Source organism: Colobus angolensis, unplaced genomic scaffold, assembly GCF_000951035.1.
Source record: "Colobus angolensis palliatus isolate OR3802 unplaced genomic scaffold, Cang.pa_1.0 Scaffold27, whole genome shotgun sequence".
Classification (NCBI taxonomy): Eukaryota; Metazoa; Chordata; class Mammalia; order Primates; family Cercopithecidae; genus Colobus; species Colobus angolensis.
This window is the reverse complement of record NW_012115932.1, coordinates 5,320,639-5,338,197: the sequence shown is the minus strand read 5'-3', so window position 1 is coordinate 5,338,197 and position 17,559 is coordinate 5,320,639. Positions and strand designations below refer to the sequence as shown.

At 36.0% G+C, this 17,559-nt stretch overlaps 1 protein-coding gene across 3 annotated transcripts in view; it reads left to right on the top strand.

Annotated features, from left to right (window-relative positions):
* Window positions 1-17,559, top strand: part of GABRB2 (gamma-aminobutyric acid (GABA) A receptor, beta 2) — a 273,205-nt gene that overhangs the window by 84,094 nt on the left and 171,552 nt on the right. For all 3 annotated transcript variants that reach the window (XM_011947716.1, XM_011947713.1, XM_011947714.1), the window contains exon 5: window positions 9,575-9,795. In XM_011947716.1, the coding sequence (XP_011803106.1) occupies window positions 9,575-9,795 (221 nt within the window). The remainder of the gene's footprint in view (window positions 1-9,574; window positions 9,796-17,559) is intronic.

Below are 17,559 nucleotides of genomic sequence, written 5' to 3'. Positions count from 1 at the left end.
AATCACTTGACATATCATCACACAGAGATACTACTATTAATATTAGAAATATTTTTAGACACATTTTCTCAATATGTATGTTTCCCAAATTGGGTCATATTATGCATATTGTTTTGTAGTCTTCTAAAAAAAATAAGAGCTAATAATATGTATTAGTAATATAGTAATAACATCTATTCATGTCATAAATATTTTTATAATATTATATTTATGCCTGTATGTATTTTATTATATGTTTGTACTATGTTTCATATACACAATTTTATATTGATGAATAGTTAGGTTTTTACTAATTTTTATTTTATTGCTAATATAACAATAAGTATTTTGGGGGTATTAAGGCCTGTGTGGTATCTTTCATTCATGCTTTCATATCTTTTATAATTTGAGGGGTTTTTTATTGCTACTATGTTCTAAGCTCTGTTTTAGCCATAGGGGTACATCAGTGAATAAGCTAAGAAAGCTTCTTATTTTCATGGAACTTACCTTCTAGTTGGGTGACATGAAAATACATGAGGAGACAAATAAATGAATATTATTAACTGAAAAAATATGGTAAGTACTGTGAACATTATAAAAATGAGGGATGTGACAGGGATTGCTAGGACTGAGAGGAAGGGAAAACCTCACCGAGGAGGTTTGAGCTTTGAGTTGAGCTCTGAGTTCCAGGAAGGAACCTGCCCCGCTTGGGGACATAGCCTGTCAGTTAGGTTTTCAGTCAGTTGTTAAGAAGAAGTTTGTAAAGTCTGAAGGAACTTGAAGTATTTGCCAAACAGAGAAAAGACCAATGTGGATGGGCTTAGTGAGTGGAGTTGAGGGAAAGGAAGAGGGAATAGGTGGTGAGATCAAAGAGGTAGGTAGAATCCAGGTCATATAGGCCTTAAAGGCCATCGTTATAAGCTTGGATTTTATTCTAAGTGCAATAAAATGCTTTTAGACCATCTTAAGCAAGAAAAAGACATGATTTGCTTTACATTTCTACTACAGTGTAGGAGCAAGGGTTAGCCTCAAGGAGATAGTAACAATGGCATTATGCTAACTCATAAATATTAGTGCCTTAAACTAGATTGTTTGTATTGGAGACAGATGTAATAGACTTGTGACAATATTTGGAAGTAAAGTTGTCAAAACTTGCCGCTTAATTATTTTCTATAAATATTCCAAAGCATGCAAATACAAATATCAGAGCAAAGAATATGCACATTTTAGAAATCTCTGTACATATTCCAACGTATGCAACAGGAAATTTATACCACGTAAGAGGCAATTGTAGTTTCTACCATTTACCAGAAGTACTGACTTTATACACATGACTAACATGTAATCTTTACTCTCACAGCCTATGATGTTGAGAATGTACGTACTATATAACTTAGGCCTCATTTTGGTATTATTCAGGTAATAATTTACACATTAGATGTATTTTCTCCCATGAAGTGGAAAAAAATAAATTTTTAATTGTAAAAATAGTTTGACATTCTACTCTTTGGAAATCAGTCCTATTGTGTCATATTTTTAAAAAATGGAAATACCTGACAAAAAAACTGAAAAACTCTTCTAAAATGCCTAAAGTTAAAACGTTCTACCCGGAATGATAGTAAAAGCTACAAATATGCTGTGCTGCACAATTGTGGAGTTTTATTCACATGAAACTTGTATTACATTTAAATTAAATAACACTTGCTCTCATAGTTTCTAAATCACAGATTTTTACTACCTTAAAAACATTAACCTTATCTATGAAAGACAGAAGGTCAGATTCTCAGCTCAAAACCTCAACTTTGATATAGCATGAGTGAAGGAAAATAATAAATGATGGTATATTAGACACAGTTTTTCTTTCAACAAGGGGTAATTAAGATGAAGTTAAATATTTTGTCTTTTAAAATTATGAAAGCCTGATAGCAGAGAGAGCGATTTCTCTGAAACCATCTAATTTTGGAGACAAAGCCATTATCTAGAAGAACTCAACAAGCAAGTTTAATCACCAAAGCTCATGATTTTAGTTCAATAATGGTAATTTTCAAAGCTTATAAAGTATAGTTCTAATGGACAAAGCAAATTAAACAAACCACACCTTATCACTGATGAAAATAAACTTTAAACTCTGGTCATTAAAAAACAAGCTGTTAGGTGTCATTATGTCTTTAAATGGCAGACCAAATACATATGAAACCAACCCCTTTACCCTGCTATCTTATTGTCAAATAGAGAAATGGTAGGGAAAAAGACATAATTAAATTGAGAATTTCCCCATATACATAGCCATGCTTTAAAAGAAAAGAGGAAAAACTTCATGGATAATAAATACTGAAGTCTCTCCAGAAAAAAAATGCATATTGGAAACCATATAAATGAAGATAAATGAAGGGGAAGGGGAGGGCTGAAGCTCATGGTTGAATAATCATTCAGGTCCAGGTGGGGATAGAAGCCACTCACATGCAACCTACAGGTTTGAGACAGGGGAAGATGTTGCACCACACATCCAGAACAAAGTTGTATAGCTTCAAGTGGCCAGAACAATGCCATTAGTCTGGAAAATAAGGGTAAATGGGAAGTGATTCTCGAGGAGGTATTTCTCATTTTCTAATGATAAAACTCTTTCAGTGGCTAATGTTGGTGTTTCCTTTTTTTTGATTTGTCTTATTAGTACCTAAAAATTGTCATTGAATGAATATGTTGATTCAGGTTTAGATTAATGAAGAGAAATTTAGAAAGCATCCAAAAATACCACACAAAACTGCAGTAATTATAGATATCAGCATAAATATGTTATTACTTTCCATAATCCTAAAATATCTACCCAAGATATTTGTTTATTACAAAGGATAATAGTGCCTCACAATGCAGAAGCCCAGCAGATGAAGCCCAATTATTCAAGATTAAGATGACCAGAAATTTTCCAGAATGTCATTTTGACATTATGTACACTTTATGTGTACACTTTATATGATGGATACAACATTGCTTAGGTGATACACTGACCCAAATGGTAAAATCTCAATCTAATCATAAGCACACATCAAACAAATCCAAACTGCAAGACATTCAACAACAACAACAAAAAAACCTGACTGCTACTCTTCAAAAGCGTTAACCTCATCAGAGACATGGAAACCTTGAGGAACTGTCACAGGTTGAAGGCTAAGAACCGTTAAGTATTAAGTGTAAGGTGATTCTTGGGTTGGATCTTTGAACAGAAAAAGGGCATTATTGATATGAGAGAGTCTAATAAGGTCTGTAGTTAATATTATATAGGTCAATTTCCTGGTTTTATATTACTTTATGGCTTTGCAAAATGTTAGTTTTAGAGAAAGCTATGTAAAAACTATGCAGAAACTCTATATATCGTTTTTGTTTCAAACTATAAAGTTAAAAGAAATTTAAAAGGCAATAACATATGATATATATGTACGTGTGTGCATATTCAAATATCCTATAACAAGAAGGAAATGTCCAAATAAAAAAATGTTCAATGAGGATGAATAGGCACTTTACAAAACAATAAACTTAAAAAAGATAACAAATACAGACACTTTTTTTACAGTCTGTATTTTTTAGACACTGAGCCAGAGAGACAGGAAAGGTTTAAATCTTGGCAATAGAAAACAAATTATAAAGACAATAAAAACAAAAACAAAAAGTGTTTAGACATATAGAAGATTTTTAAATGACAACATGAGTTTAAATATAAGGTCAGCAGAGGATTTTCTAGAATGGAATTATTTCATCCGTAGAAATGGCCTTGGAAACACCCTACTCTAAGTGCATTGTTGTACAATTTGGGAATTGAGAGCCTATAACCATTTTGGGTGGCCCTGCCAGCCTGTCCTGATGGAGCCCTGTGTCCCTGTGTATTCATGAAGGAGACTTAACTTATGGCATAACTCTACCTTTTTTATTCCCTCCAGATGTCAGACAGCTTTTGTTTCCCCCAGTTCCTGTGTTTATTAGCTATAGTTGTTCTTTTGGCTTGGAAACAGGCTCAGAGATCTGAAAGGTTTCCTTCAAGGTCACATCAGAGGAACATAAACATACTGGGATACGGACCTAGGTGTGTCTGACCCCAGAGACTATGCTTTTTTGAAAGCAGTTTAAACATTTATTTTTTATTTACATACGGAAAAATGCACTCACTTTGGTATACAGTTCTGAGTTTTGACAAATGCCTAAAGTCCTAATACCACCACTGCTATTAAGAAGCAGAAGAGTTCTGTTACCCAAAATTATTCCCTCATGCTTGCCCTTTGAGGTCTACTGCTCCCCCACCTTGAATCCCAGGGGACAGTTCATCTGTTCTTCATCCCTATAGTTTCACCTTTTTCATGTCATACAAATGGAATGATACAATATGTATCCCTTTGAATCTGGCTTCTTTCACTTAGCTTTCTGTATTTGAAAACCATTAATGACATTGCTTATATCAATAAGTTGGCTCCTTTTCTCCGCTGAGTAGTATTCTGTTTCAGGGATGCATTGCAATTTGTCTGTCCCTCTATCTGCTGAAGAGCATTCAGATGGCTTCCACTTCTGGCAATTAAAATAAATCTGCTGTAAACAATTGCACACAGGAGTGGGATTGCTATGTTTTATGTCAAATGTATGTTAACATTATAATAAATTGTCAAATTGCTTCCCATGTAGCTGATAGTTTTGTATTTCTGCTTGCAATGTATGAGACTTTGGGTGTACCTTCTCACCAGCACTCAAAATTGTCAGTTGTTTTTTGATATTTTTATTTACACTTCTTTAATGAGTGTGTGGTAGGATCTCATTGTGTTTTTTAATTTGTTTCCATAATGACTAGTGATGATGAGCATCATTTTATATGCTTACTTACTATATTTGTGTCTTTGGTTAAGTGTCTGTTCACATCTTTTGCTTATCTTTGTTGGATTGTTTGAAATTTTGAGAATTATTATATGCTTATATTTATGGATATAAGTTGTTTGTCAGATATGTGATTTGCAACTATGTTCTTCCAATCTGTAGTTTACATTTTCAGTCCCTTAATAGTGTCATTCCTTAAAACAAAGTTTAAATTCTGTTGAGGTCCAATTTACCATTTTTTGTTTTATTGCTTATACTTTTAGGTTTGTATCCAAGAAGTCTTTGCTGAAAGTCAGAAAATTTCTTCCATTTTTCTCTTAAGGTTTTATAGTATTACACTTTACACTTAAATTGATGACACATCTGGAATTAAATTTTATATACAATGTGAAGTATGGGCCAAAATTTTTAATCCACATACCCATTTATCTACCTGTATATGGATGTTCCATTTGACCCAAACCATTTGTTATATAATCAATACTACCACACTGTTGTAGTATTAGTAAGTATTTAAATCAGTATGGTAAGTCCTGATATCAGATTGCGTGAGTCTTCCAGCATTGTTTTTCCCTTTCAAAATTGTTTTGGCTATTCTCTTTCATATATATATATATATATATATATATGTATTTCTTATATAAAAAATATATATGTATAAATTTTTGGAATCACCTTGCCAACATGTACAAAAAAAATCCTGATAGGATTTGAAATGAAGTGAATAGCATTTAAGATGAAACGAAATAGCATTTTATCTGTAGGCCAATTTAGGGAGTATTGATATCTTAACAATATTCAATCTGTGAGTCCAGAAACATCTCTCTGTTTATTGAGGTCTTTATACTTTTAGCTGCAGGTGTGTGTGTGTGTGTGTGTGTGTGTACATGTATGCTACTTTAAGGAGTACAAAAGGAAGAAGAAAAATAATCAAGAAACTCACTCTTATAGTAGTATTTCTCACATTTTGATTATTTCCTCACTCTTTCTACTTTGCATAGTCATCAGGTAGTTGCAATTTTATTTCTTCCAGAATTTTTAGTTGTAATTTGTCGAGAAATAACCTGCAGTGGGTTTACTTTATCTTGTTTGCTATTGAAAATCAATTGGCTTTAGTTTTAATTATATCAGTCCTTCTCGGGTAGTGATGACATGGATCAAGGAGCACCCTGAAGTGGTTTATTTGGGGGTTTTCAGTGTGACTAAACCAACTGTGAGACAAGTTCCCAAAGGTGGAGCTGTCAAATGTGAAGGATAGCCTTGCAATATTAAAGTACAGAGGATTTATCTCGGGTGGCTAGGAGCCTAGGGGAAAGGGTAGAAGACAGGATCACGCTTTCTTTTTATGTCCACTAACACTGAGTTAGAATCAGGAGCTTCTTCCTTTCTTGACAGTGTCATGATGTGTATTTGAAAATAAATGAAATCAAAATTGATGTGACAGTTTGCAGAATCACCAGGGCCTGTCTGGGAGCATTTTTTAGCAGGCACTGCCTTGCTGACAAATAACAGAAGTGAGCATGTAATGCAGAGTCTCACAATCTTACCATTTATTTAGTTCAAAAGATAAGATAATTTCCTGTGTCCAAACACATCTCAGCTGATTGATAAACTTCAACACCTTCCAAACAATATTATTTCTCCTAACTTGCAAGAGGGCTTATGAAAGAAGTGTAAGTAGCTTTCTCTTCTTGTAGTGATAATAGTCAATTTTTCCATTTCAAGAATTTGAAATCAGTAAATGCATTCTTTCCAGCACAGTCTTAATTGCATGGTTTATTTTTTATGTCCTATTTTTAGGTTATTTGTAACACACAAAAATATGTATCTGATCCTTTTTCTGTTTTCTAGTTATATAATTCATGAATCTTCATCTTGCTTTTATTATAAATTAACATGTTCCTCTAGAGATCCTCAAACTAATTCTTCACTAAAGCATGGTGATGCAGAATAGTCCAGAATGCTAACTAAAGTAATCCACTAAAGCAAATTTCACCAACAACTATTTGATACACATTTAGGATATTAATATGTCTTTTGTTAGGGTAGAATTTTGTTTGTAAAATTGGAAGGTCCTACCCTGATTTCTGAGCAAGGTCAAAATGTGTGTGTTTTCTAAGCCACAGAAAATATTTAAATTTTTTTTTTACAATGAGTTACGTTGTTCCTATGAAAACTGTTTGGTGTTAGAGCAGATAATATGAGTCATATTTCAAAATGATATAACCAAATTAAGATGTATAAATCTCAACAAACATTAGAAAAATGCAAGATTTTACTGAATTTTAAGTATGTGTCTTATACACAAAATTATGCAGATTTGGACAGAAATCCACTAGGCATAGCTTACTGAACATATATTCTTTCATTCATTCGTTATTTGAGCCCTTGGCACTGCTCTAGCCTCTCAGGTTGCAGAGATAATTAATACATGATTTTAGTTTTTAAAAACCCTCAAGTAGGGCATTGTGAACTGATTTTAAAATAGAATTGTAATTATGCTTTTCAAATGAATATTTGGACCTTCACTTAGTCATTCAGATGAGGGTGAGAGAGCAATTACATTGTACCCATAGGCTTCTAATGGATAAAATATGTCATTTATAAATGCTTCATTCATAGAATATAGCTTTTTGTAGTTTACAAATTGCATTTGAGTTGTACATTTAATTTTCATAATAACCTTCTGATTAGATCAGGCATGTTTTAAAAGCCCCATTTATATTTAATGGAACTGAAACTGAAAGAAGTTATGTATATTTACCTCCTAGAAACAGAACTGAGAAATGGTAGAACCAGAACTCCAAGAGCACTGGTCACATTAGAGCAGCCAGCCCACTGTGTCTAAAAGTTGCAGCCCAGCCTATTTGTCCATAATGCTGGGATTAAAATTCTCATGATAAACTGACTGAATTAATTTTGTTTAGATAGCTGAGAAGCTTACATTAGCCTCAGTGTACATGTCACCTTTTCTGGAAAGCCCACCTTGATTAGACTAGACTGATTAGGATTCTCATTTACAAACTCTTGCAAGTACTACCATAATAAGTTACCCACTTTGTAACAATCTATTTTAAATAAGCATACCCTTCTAAAATTTCATGGGACTAATTGTCTTGACTGCTGTGTTTCTACTCTCCGTATGTATCAGTGGCTCAAATGAGCAGGTCTTACTGATTCTTCAAACATGCCAGGCCTGTCTATTTATCGTAGGACCTCTACAGATTCCCCTCTGCTTGGCATGTTCTTTTCCTAAGAGCCAGTGGTTTGGGCTCCTTCTCTGCTCTCTGCACAATACCGACTCCCAAGGAAAGCTTTTTGTCACCATTCCAGTTAGATATTTCGCACCTTGATTTATGTGCTTCATAAAATGTAGCATTATTTGACATGATTCTGTTGATCTATCTATGCTTTGTTTTTTTTTATTTTATTTTATTATTATTATTATTATTTATTTATTTTTTTAATTATACTTTAAGTTCTAGGGTACATGTGCATAACGTGCAGGTTTGTTACATATGTATACTTGTGCCATGTTGGTGTGCTGCACCCATCAACTCGTCAGCACCCATCAATTCATCATTTATATCAGGTATAACTCCCCAATGCAATCCCTCCCCCCTCCCCTCCTCCCCATGATAAGCCCCAGTGTGTGATGTTCCCCTTCCCGAGTCCAAGTGATCTCATTGTTCAGTTCCCACCTATGAGTGAGAACATGTGGTGTTTGGTTTTCTCTTCTTGTGATAGTTTGCTAAGAATGATGGTTTCCAGCTGCATCCATGTCCCTACAAAGGACGCAAACTCATCCTTTTTTATGGCTGCATAGTATTCCATGGTGTATATGTGCCACATTTTCCCTGAGAGCAGGCATTTAATCTGTCTTGTTTACCACTTTCATCTCAGCACCTCAATGGTTCCTGTCAAATACTAGATACAAATTATATATTTAATGAATGAATGAATGGAAGAATGAATTGATGAATTCTTAGGTTTGGATGTGCTAGCTGATTTTGTTAATACACATAGAAACAAATGCATAACTATTTTTAAAATTGTGTTTATATCTCACCTAAAAGAGTCCTGTGTACTTCACTTTGAGAAGCACAAATTAATCATTAGGTAATTATTCCTTAATATCTTTCTTCCTTGGAAATATGTCATAAATTTCATGTGAATATATTCTCTTTACTTCTGTATTCATAGTGCCCACCACTGTGCCTGGCCCATGCCAGGTACCAGGTAAGAATGGGTTTAATAAATTAGTATTTGCCTATATATGTGAATAGTATATGTTTGTACTGTGTGGCCATACACACACACACACACATATAAAAATTTGTTTTCTTGGATGGATGTGGTGGCTTATGCTTGTAATCCCAGCACTTTGGGAGGCTGGGGTGGCCAGATCACCTGAGGTCAAGAGTTCGAGACCAGCCTGTCCAACATGGTGAAACCCTGTCTCTACTAAAAATACAAAAATTAGCTGGGTGTGGTGGCACACACCTGTAATCTCAGCTACTTGGGAGGTTGAGGCAGGAGAATTGCTTGAACCCAGGAGAGGGAGGCTGCATTAAGCCAAGATCGTGCCAGTACACTCCAGCCTGGGTGATAGAGGGAGACCCTGTATCAAAAAATTAAAACAAAATTAAAAATATATTTATTTTCTTATGAATACGGAGATGTTTGCTTATCCCTCAGATTTGTTTGGGTGTAAACTAACCATGTTTTTTTCTCACATTTACAGGATTATACCTTGACAATGTACTTTCAACAAGCCTGGAGAGATAAGAGGCTGTCCTATAATGTAATACCTTTAAACTTGACTCTGGACAACAGAGTGGCAGACCAGCTCTGGGTGCCTGATACCTATTTCCTGAACGATAAGAAGTCATTTGTGCACGGAGTGACTGTTAAGAACCGCATGATCCGCCTGCATCCTGATGGCACTGTCCTTTATGGACTCAGGTCTGTTGTCCCCAATTCAAAATTAACTTTTCCTGAACAAAATAGCTGTTACTTTTCATTGGATGGAAGTATTGTGCTATTTTCCTTACTCTTTCTTCAGTTCTACTAAGAAACAGCTAAGCTATTTATCCTATCCACTATCCACTAGACATTCTATCCTATCCACTAGACATTCAAGAGCTTAAGGTAGCATGCTTACAAAGGGACTTAACTCCAACTAAGACTGTGCTTTTCTGAATTATCTTCCAGTATCAGCTGCTGATCCTAAAGCTGCTTTCTTTAAGGAGTAGGGATAAACAATATCAAAATAGCTGAGACACAGGGCTTCTTTAAAATGCAGAAAACATTGTGAATGCCAAATAATTGTTTGAATGTGGGAGATGCTGTGTTTTAGAAATTGCTTCTGAGCTGCCTGAACAGGATCATGGCCCTCTGATGATGAGAAAGCTTATTGTGACCTCTTACCTTCCAAGGAGCAATCAGACTTGCAAATAAATAAAGTAGTCATCTCATGTTTATTAATAGGAAATTTATACTCAAATATTCCTCTATGTCAGGAAATACTTGTGATACTCTGATATTTGGGTGAGGATAATTTGTAGAATAAGACCGTTTTTCTTTTAAAGTTTATTCTGTACTGAAAGCATGTTTTCATATTAAAAGATGGTTTTCTAGAAAAAAAAGAAAAAATAGATCTTTTTCTGAAAACACTATAATATAAAGAATTTCTCTTCATTAGAGTGGAAGAAATTCTAAACTCAGATTTTCAGTTGTGTAATTTATTCTGTGTTACATGAATATGTGGTTACCATCTCATAATGGTGATAATAATAACATTAATATTCATTTATTGAACCCTTGCTATGGGTCAGACATTGAGTTAAGTGCTTTCATGTGTTATTATAGTAAACCCTTACAACAACCTCATACATTAGGAACTGTTATTGTCTCTATTTTCAAATGAAGAAACAGAGGCTGATGCAATTTGCCAAAGATTGCAAAGAAAGTAATCTCTGGAGATGGTACATGAACCCTGTTCCAAGTTCAGAGCCAGAGCCCTCAACGGGATGCCTCCAGTCCCACATATTTCTTGTCTATTCTATCTCACTTTTATTTTCTGCTGTATTCAGTACTCCTGACTGATACATCATCTCAGATCCTTAGATTCAGCTCTTTTGTTTATGACATTTGTAGAGAAAAAGGCATTTGGCCTTCAAGGGAGGGAGGGATAAGAAAGGCAGAATGAGAGCACATTTGTACTCCGTGGCAAGCACTGGTGGTAGAAAAATGAGTTAGATACAGGCACTGCTCACATACATGCCTCAGAAAAGAAGGAAATAGAAGAGAGAGAATGTAAGTTGACTGGTAAAGTTTGAAAAGATTCTACTGAAGTGGTGGACTTCGAAAGTACTAATGGAAAAAATTGTGTTCAGCAGATACATGATACTAAAATTATTACTTGGAAACAACTACAAAACATACAGTATCAGAGAGGCCTTGATGAGAGGGTGACCATGTGTGCAGTGGAGAACAGGGAATGAAAAAAGATTGTAGTTTAACATTTTTAAAAAGTTAAGCATGGAAGCAGGCAAGAATCTAGAAGAAGGCAGGAGACTTAGAAATGATAAGTTACCCAGAGCAGATCCAGTGCTGGATGCATTTTGTCCATCATATCACATCATCTCCACAAGAATAATGCAGAAATCACCCTGGGCTCTTCGTGTTTCTCCAGAATACCTATTTTTAGGGCACAGGACGTGTCATACTCTCCTTTGTATACCCAATACTGACTAAGCACTAAGCACCTACACTGTAAATAGCAATGCAGTAAAGGTTGAGGATGAATTCATAAATGCATGTAGGCAAAGTTGAGTGGACAGGAAAATCAACAATCAGAATGCCTTTAGAATCAAGAGGAGAAGGGGGCCAGGCGCGGTGGCTCAGGTCTGTATTTCCAAGAACTTTGGGAGGCCGAAGCGGGCGGATCACAAGGTCAGGAGATTGAGACCATCCTGACTAACATGGTGAAACCCCGTCTCTACTAAAAATACAAAAAAATTATCCAGGCATGGTGGCAGGGGTCTGTAGTCCCAGATACTCGAGAGGCTGAAGCAGGAGAATGGCATGAACCGGGGAGGAAGAGCTTGCAGTGAGCCGAGATCACGCCACTGCACTGTAGTCTGGGTGACAGAGTGAGATCCCATCTCAAAAAAAAAAAAAAAAAAAAGAGTTAAGAGGGAAAAAGGGTTAATCAATATAATAGATGATGAATTGGCTTCTTTATATCATTAAGTCATTAATCAAACAAAACTGATGACAAGTTATTCTTATCATTAAGATCACCTGGACACTATTGCTGTACCTTTAACTCATGACATTGGGAAATCATCATTCTCCCATTCCCACTTCCATCAAGGGCTATAACAAAATATGCACGCTCCTGAACACATCTAACATGCATTGAATTAACACTTCCCCACGGAGAGGACTCATGAATGGTGATTGTTCTCTCAGCTGTATTGTTAATTGTGAAGGGGAGATTAATAAGAACATTCATCAGAAATACATAGATGTCCAATTCCAGTTTTAACGGGCAAATAGTAGAACAATTTGTTCCTTAGAGAGAAATTTAATGCATATCAGATCTTTCTCAACTCAAGGAGGTTCATTTGCAATAGATAAATAAAAGGAATTTAGTTAAAGTTAGCTATTTTTCTATTTAATTTCTAGCTCTATTTTATATAATGCTAAAATGTATTATTCTGTTGTTACAGTTGATTCTACAATACTCAGCCCCTCCTGCTACTTACCCACCCCCAGCCAGTAACTTTCTATTGCTGACAATGTAGTAAGAAGTTTATTTTGTGTCTGTATTCCATTGGGCTGCATTGAAACGACACTTAAAATAGTAATAATATTAATATCGATAGCTAGTACTCATTAAGAGACTTAGCATGTACTTGTCACTGTGCCAGAACTTTGCATATATTATCTTATTAATATTAACTTTAGCCCTGCAAAATGGGTACCATCATTTTCTCCATCTTACATGAAGAAATGAAGGAACTTGCTGACAAAGTTACACAGCTGCTATGCAGAAGAGCTTCGTTATCTGAAGTCAAAGACGTTGATCTTCACTCTTCTGTCCTGCTTCTTATGTACTGGCAAGATGGAAATAAAGAATAGTAGGAATCACCTGAGAGCATGCAGGGAACAAAAAAGATAAAAAAGTGTTTAGATGGAAATAAATTTTATTAGTCCATAAGTACAGGCTTTATTCTGGATTGATAAAAATAAGGCCCTAATGAACAACCTGCCTGAGTCTTCTGTGAAAGGTGCATTATTCAGTCCTGTGGTTCACACCAGTTCCAGTTTAGTAGGAAATTTTGCTGTTTGGATTTCTGAGGCACAGGCAAGATCTTTGTAAAGAATTTGGCACTGGTAAAGTTTACTAGTCTGGGTAAGACGTATTGAAGGGCAACCATGAAGACCTGGATATGGGAAGCTGGCACAGGAAAAACTTTAAATATCAAGGCAGTGACCAAGAAATTGGGTAGAACTAAGCCTGTAAGCTAAATGTCTTGTGAGTTTAAGGCAAAATTTAAGGGCTTAAACTTCTTTCCCATTAAGACAAATGAAGATTGGTGGGGACGGTTAAAGGAAGGACAGTCATTTACAGCATCTGAGTAAGCTTCTTTCATAGGATATTCTTCAGTGAAATCTTCAGGTATTAAAACATAATAAAGATAGAGAAAGCAGTATTGCAAAATATCAATGCTTATTGAATCTAATGGTAGGTATGTAAGTGTTCATTGTGTTGTTCTTTCAACTTGTCTGTTTGAATGTTTTCATAATAAAATTTGGGGCTGGGCATGGTGGCCCATGCCTGCAATCTCAGCACTTTGGGAGGCTGAGGTGAGCAGATTGCTTGACCTCAGGAGTTCAGGACCAGCCTGGTCAAATAGCAAAACTCTGTCTCTACGAAACACATAAAAATTAGCTGGTCATGGTGGCATGTGCCTGTAGTGCCCGCCTCTCTGGAGGAGGCTGAGGTAGGAGGATGGCTTGAGCCCAAGAGGCAGATGTTGCAATGAACGTATTTATGCCATTGCACTCCAGCCTGGATGACAGAGCCATACCCTATCTCAAAGCAAAACAAAAAAAAAAATGGAGAACAAAATTTCATGTTTCAGAGGCCAAGGGACCTTTGGTTCTATTATCTGGGAAATACCACTCAACATTTAAAAGGTCTGCAGCCATGGGATGATAGTTCCCATCTCTCTTGTGTAGCGAATCTTCTATGAACACATGCTTTTAGTACCTGTGTCAGAAGAGGGGGTCGTCTCATCTCAGAGGATGTGTGGCTCAGTGGGTGAGATCCATGATCACGGATAGCCAGGCTAAGCCATTATCCAGAGAGCGGTGCTCAAAGCTCTTCAACCAGAACCTTGCTACCTCTCTTGTCAAATTTTATTTCTGCAAAAAGCATGCCCACTGCTTCTGATGGTGCACAACATGAACTCTAAGTCTGCTCATGCTCATATTTTGTGCTTGGTTAGCAAGAAATTTAAGCATGCATACCAGCTGCTCAACAAACTTGCATTAAGGTACAGTGGCCTTGGGAATTTCAGGAGATGAGATGATTTAGAAATATGGACCCTTTTTTTATGGACTAAGTTCTAACCGTTTTCATCCTGATTGGATCTCTGTTTTCCCATCTCTAAAAGCACAGGATTGCAGCATACCCTTAGCTATTCCATTGCTTTTCAGTATGAAAATCATTCCAGGGGCTCTGAGAACAGATTTCTAATGCTATGCAGATAGATAAATGGACCCAAATGGGCAATCCAACCAATTTCCTTAACAAAGAATAATAATAATGGAAGTTGGGTTTTAATTTGGACTTTTGTCAGTGGCTTCTCATTGAACCTTAAGCATATTTCCAGGTTTTATTGTCGTCATTCATAGGAAGATGGGTGAATTAGATGCTATCAATATTTTCACTACCCAGTCATTCTTTGAGTCAATGATTAATCAATGTAAATTAATGTATAATCTATGAGAATAAAAAATGAAATCATATAGTTGGAGTAGCACAGTAACTGGTGGATAGTAAGTGCTCAGTACCTCTTAATATTTAATAAATAAATGGAAGCATGGATGGGAAATTATAGAATTTTACCCTAGTTATCTTTTCATTGTTCTGTGAAGTAAGGCATTCGTTTCTTTGTGTAGAACAAAAAGAGTGGGACTCAGCAAGCACATTGAAAGGAATGGGAAAGGCCTAGGCCAGGCATGCCTAGAATGCAAAAGAAAACTGCTAAAGAAAATTCAAAGGACTGTCGAACAATGTTGAGGACACAAACTTATAGTGGAGCCAGGTATCTCCAGCCATTGCATTTGACAGCTTGAGATCACGAGTAAGGAAATTAGATGCCTGGCATGGGACCCCGGTGATCATGAGAACTCTTAAATAAGACCCCCAATCCCCAAGCCAGGTGCCTCAGTTGTAGCATGCCTTCAATAATTTTCATTTAATAACGTGTTGTATGGTTCTCCCTAAACCAAGCTTCTCCTTTTCTTCTCATCATGTCTTATCACTCTTCCATTTTCTCAACTTTATTTGAAGAGCTTCAGGAATAATTAAGTTATAAATAGTGCTTATTTTTTTAATTTTATTTATTTATTTTTTATTTTTTTGTGAATCTCACTCTGTCTTCAAGGCTGGAGAGCAGTGGTGCAATCTCGGCTCAGTGCAACCTCTGCCTCCCGTGTTCAAGCCATTCTCCTGCCCCAGCCTTCTGAGTAACTAGGATTACAGGTGCTCGCTACCACACCTGACTAATTATTTGTATTTTTCGTAGAGATGGGGTTTCAACACGTTGCCCAGGCAGGTCTTCAACTCCTGACATCAAATGATCTGCCAACCTCGACCTCCCAATGTGCTAGGATTACAGGCATGAGCCACTATGCTCGGCCAAGTGCTTCTTTCTAAAAAAAGACTTAAAATGGCAGTTTGTGACCAAAGAATATTGAAAGCCTTGAATACAAAATTCTCACTGTCTTAGTTGATTTGGGCTGCTATAATAAAATACCATAAACTGGGAGGCTTTGTAAACAGCAGAAATTTATTTCTCACAGTTCTGCAGCCTGGGAAGTCCAAAATGAAGTCACCAGCAGATTTGGTCTCTGATGAGGGCCTGTTTCCTTATTCATAGATGATACCTTCTCACTGTGTCCTCACCGGGTGAAAGCGGCAGAACAAACTACGGGCACCAATCCTGTTAGAGCCTGCCCTCAGGACCTAATCATTTCCCCAAAGGTTCTACCTCCCACTACCATTACATTGGAAATTAGGTTCAACTCATGAATTTGTGGGACACAGATATTCACAAGATACCACTCACCTTCACTCTTGGTCACTGTTGATAACTCAGGACAATCTGATTATAAAATCAAATACTTCCTATAATTTACCAAACTATTTAGAGATTTCCATCAAGAGATATGGCTAGATGTGGAGAAGAATGTTTTCTTGGGAGCAGGTTAGCTGTAGATGTGATAACAAAAGACATTCCAGTTGACTAGGCAGAAAAAATCCTATCAATTTAAAAAGCAGATATTTAAAACAGACTGAAATATAGTCTATTCCAAAATAACATTGGCCCAATTAGATCGTTTTCAGAATAGTTTAAAGAAAAATGATATAGAAAATATAGTATTTTTGTGTGAGTGTGAGGCAGTGTCTCACTCTGTCACCCAGGCTAAAGTGCAGTAATGCAATCTCGACTTGCGGCAACCTCCGTTTCCTGGGTCCAAGTAATTCTCCCACCTCAGCCTCCTGAGCAGCTGGACTTACAGGCATGTGCCATCACACCTGGGTATTTCTTGTATCATTTTTGTAGAGGTGGGGTTTCACCTTGTTACTCAGGCTGTTCTTGAACTTCTGGGCTCAAGCCATCCACCTGCCTCGGCCTCCCAAAGTGCTAGGATTGCAGGTCTGAGCCTCTGTGCTTGGCCTGGAATTTTTTAAAAATAATTATTTTAGTTTCAGGAGGTACAAGTGCAGGTTTGTAAACTTGAGGTATTCTACATAATGCTGGGATTTGGGCTTCTGTTGAGCCCATCCCTCAAATATTAAATAGGAAGCAGAATTCTATCAATAAACTCAGCTGAAGCACAAGCAGGTAAAAATCAGATTTAATCTGGTATTGACATGCTCATTGTAAAGAAGGTCACATAGATATAATTCAGACTACTATTCACTTAAAATAGGATATCTATTGAGTTTCAAAAACTGATGAATAATTACAATGGACAAGAAATCAGAAGACCTGCATTCTTGTCTAAAATTAATGATTCTTCTGTTCACTCATTTAGATGATTGCTAAATGTTTATTCTAGCTCCCCAAAGCCCATTAATTCTGTGACTTTGCTAATGTATGACATATATCCTTTTAGCACTTCCATCTCATTATGCATAAAACAGTATTTAAAATATTTCAATTGCTCAAGAAACTATTTATCTCCTTGAAGAAAACCCTGATTTATTAAGCAATCGAAAACATCATAACATTCAGGTACACAAAAGAGCAGTCAACTTGAATTATCAATTTATGTCATCTTTTTGTGAGCATAACAGTGCACATTTTCATTGAAATTTAGAATCTAAATCTATTTTTTATTTTTATTTTTATTTTTATTTTTATTTTTTTTATTATACTTTAAGTTCTAGGGTACATGTGCATAACGTGCAGGTTTGTT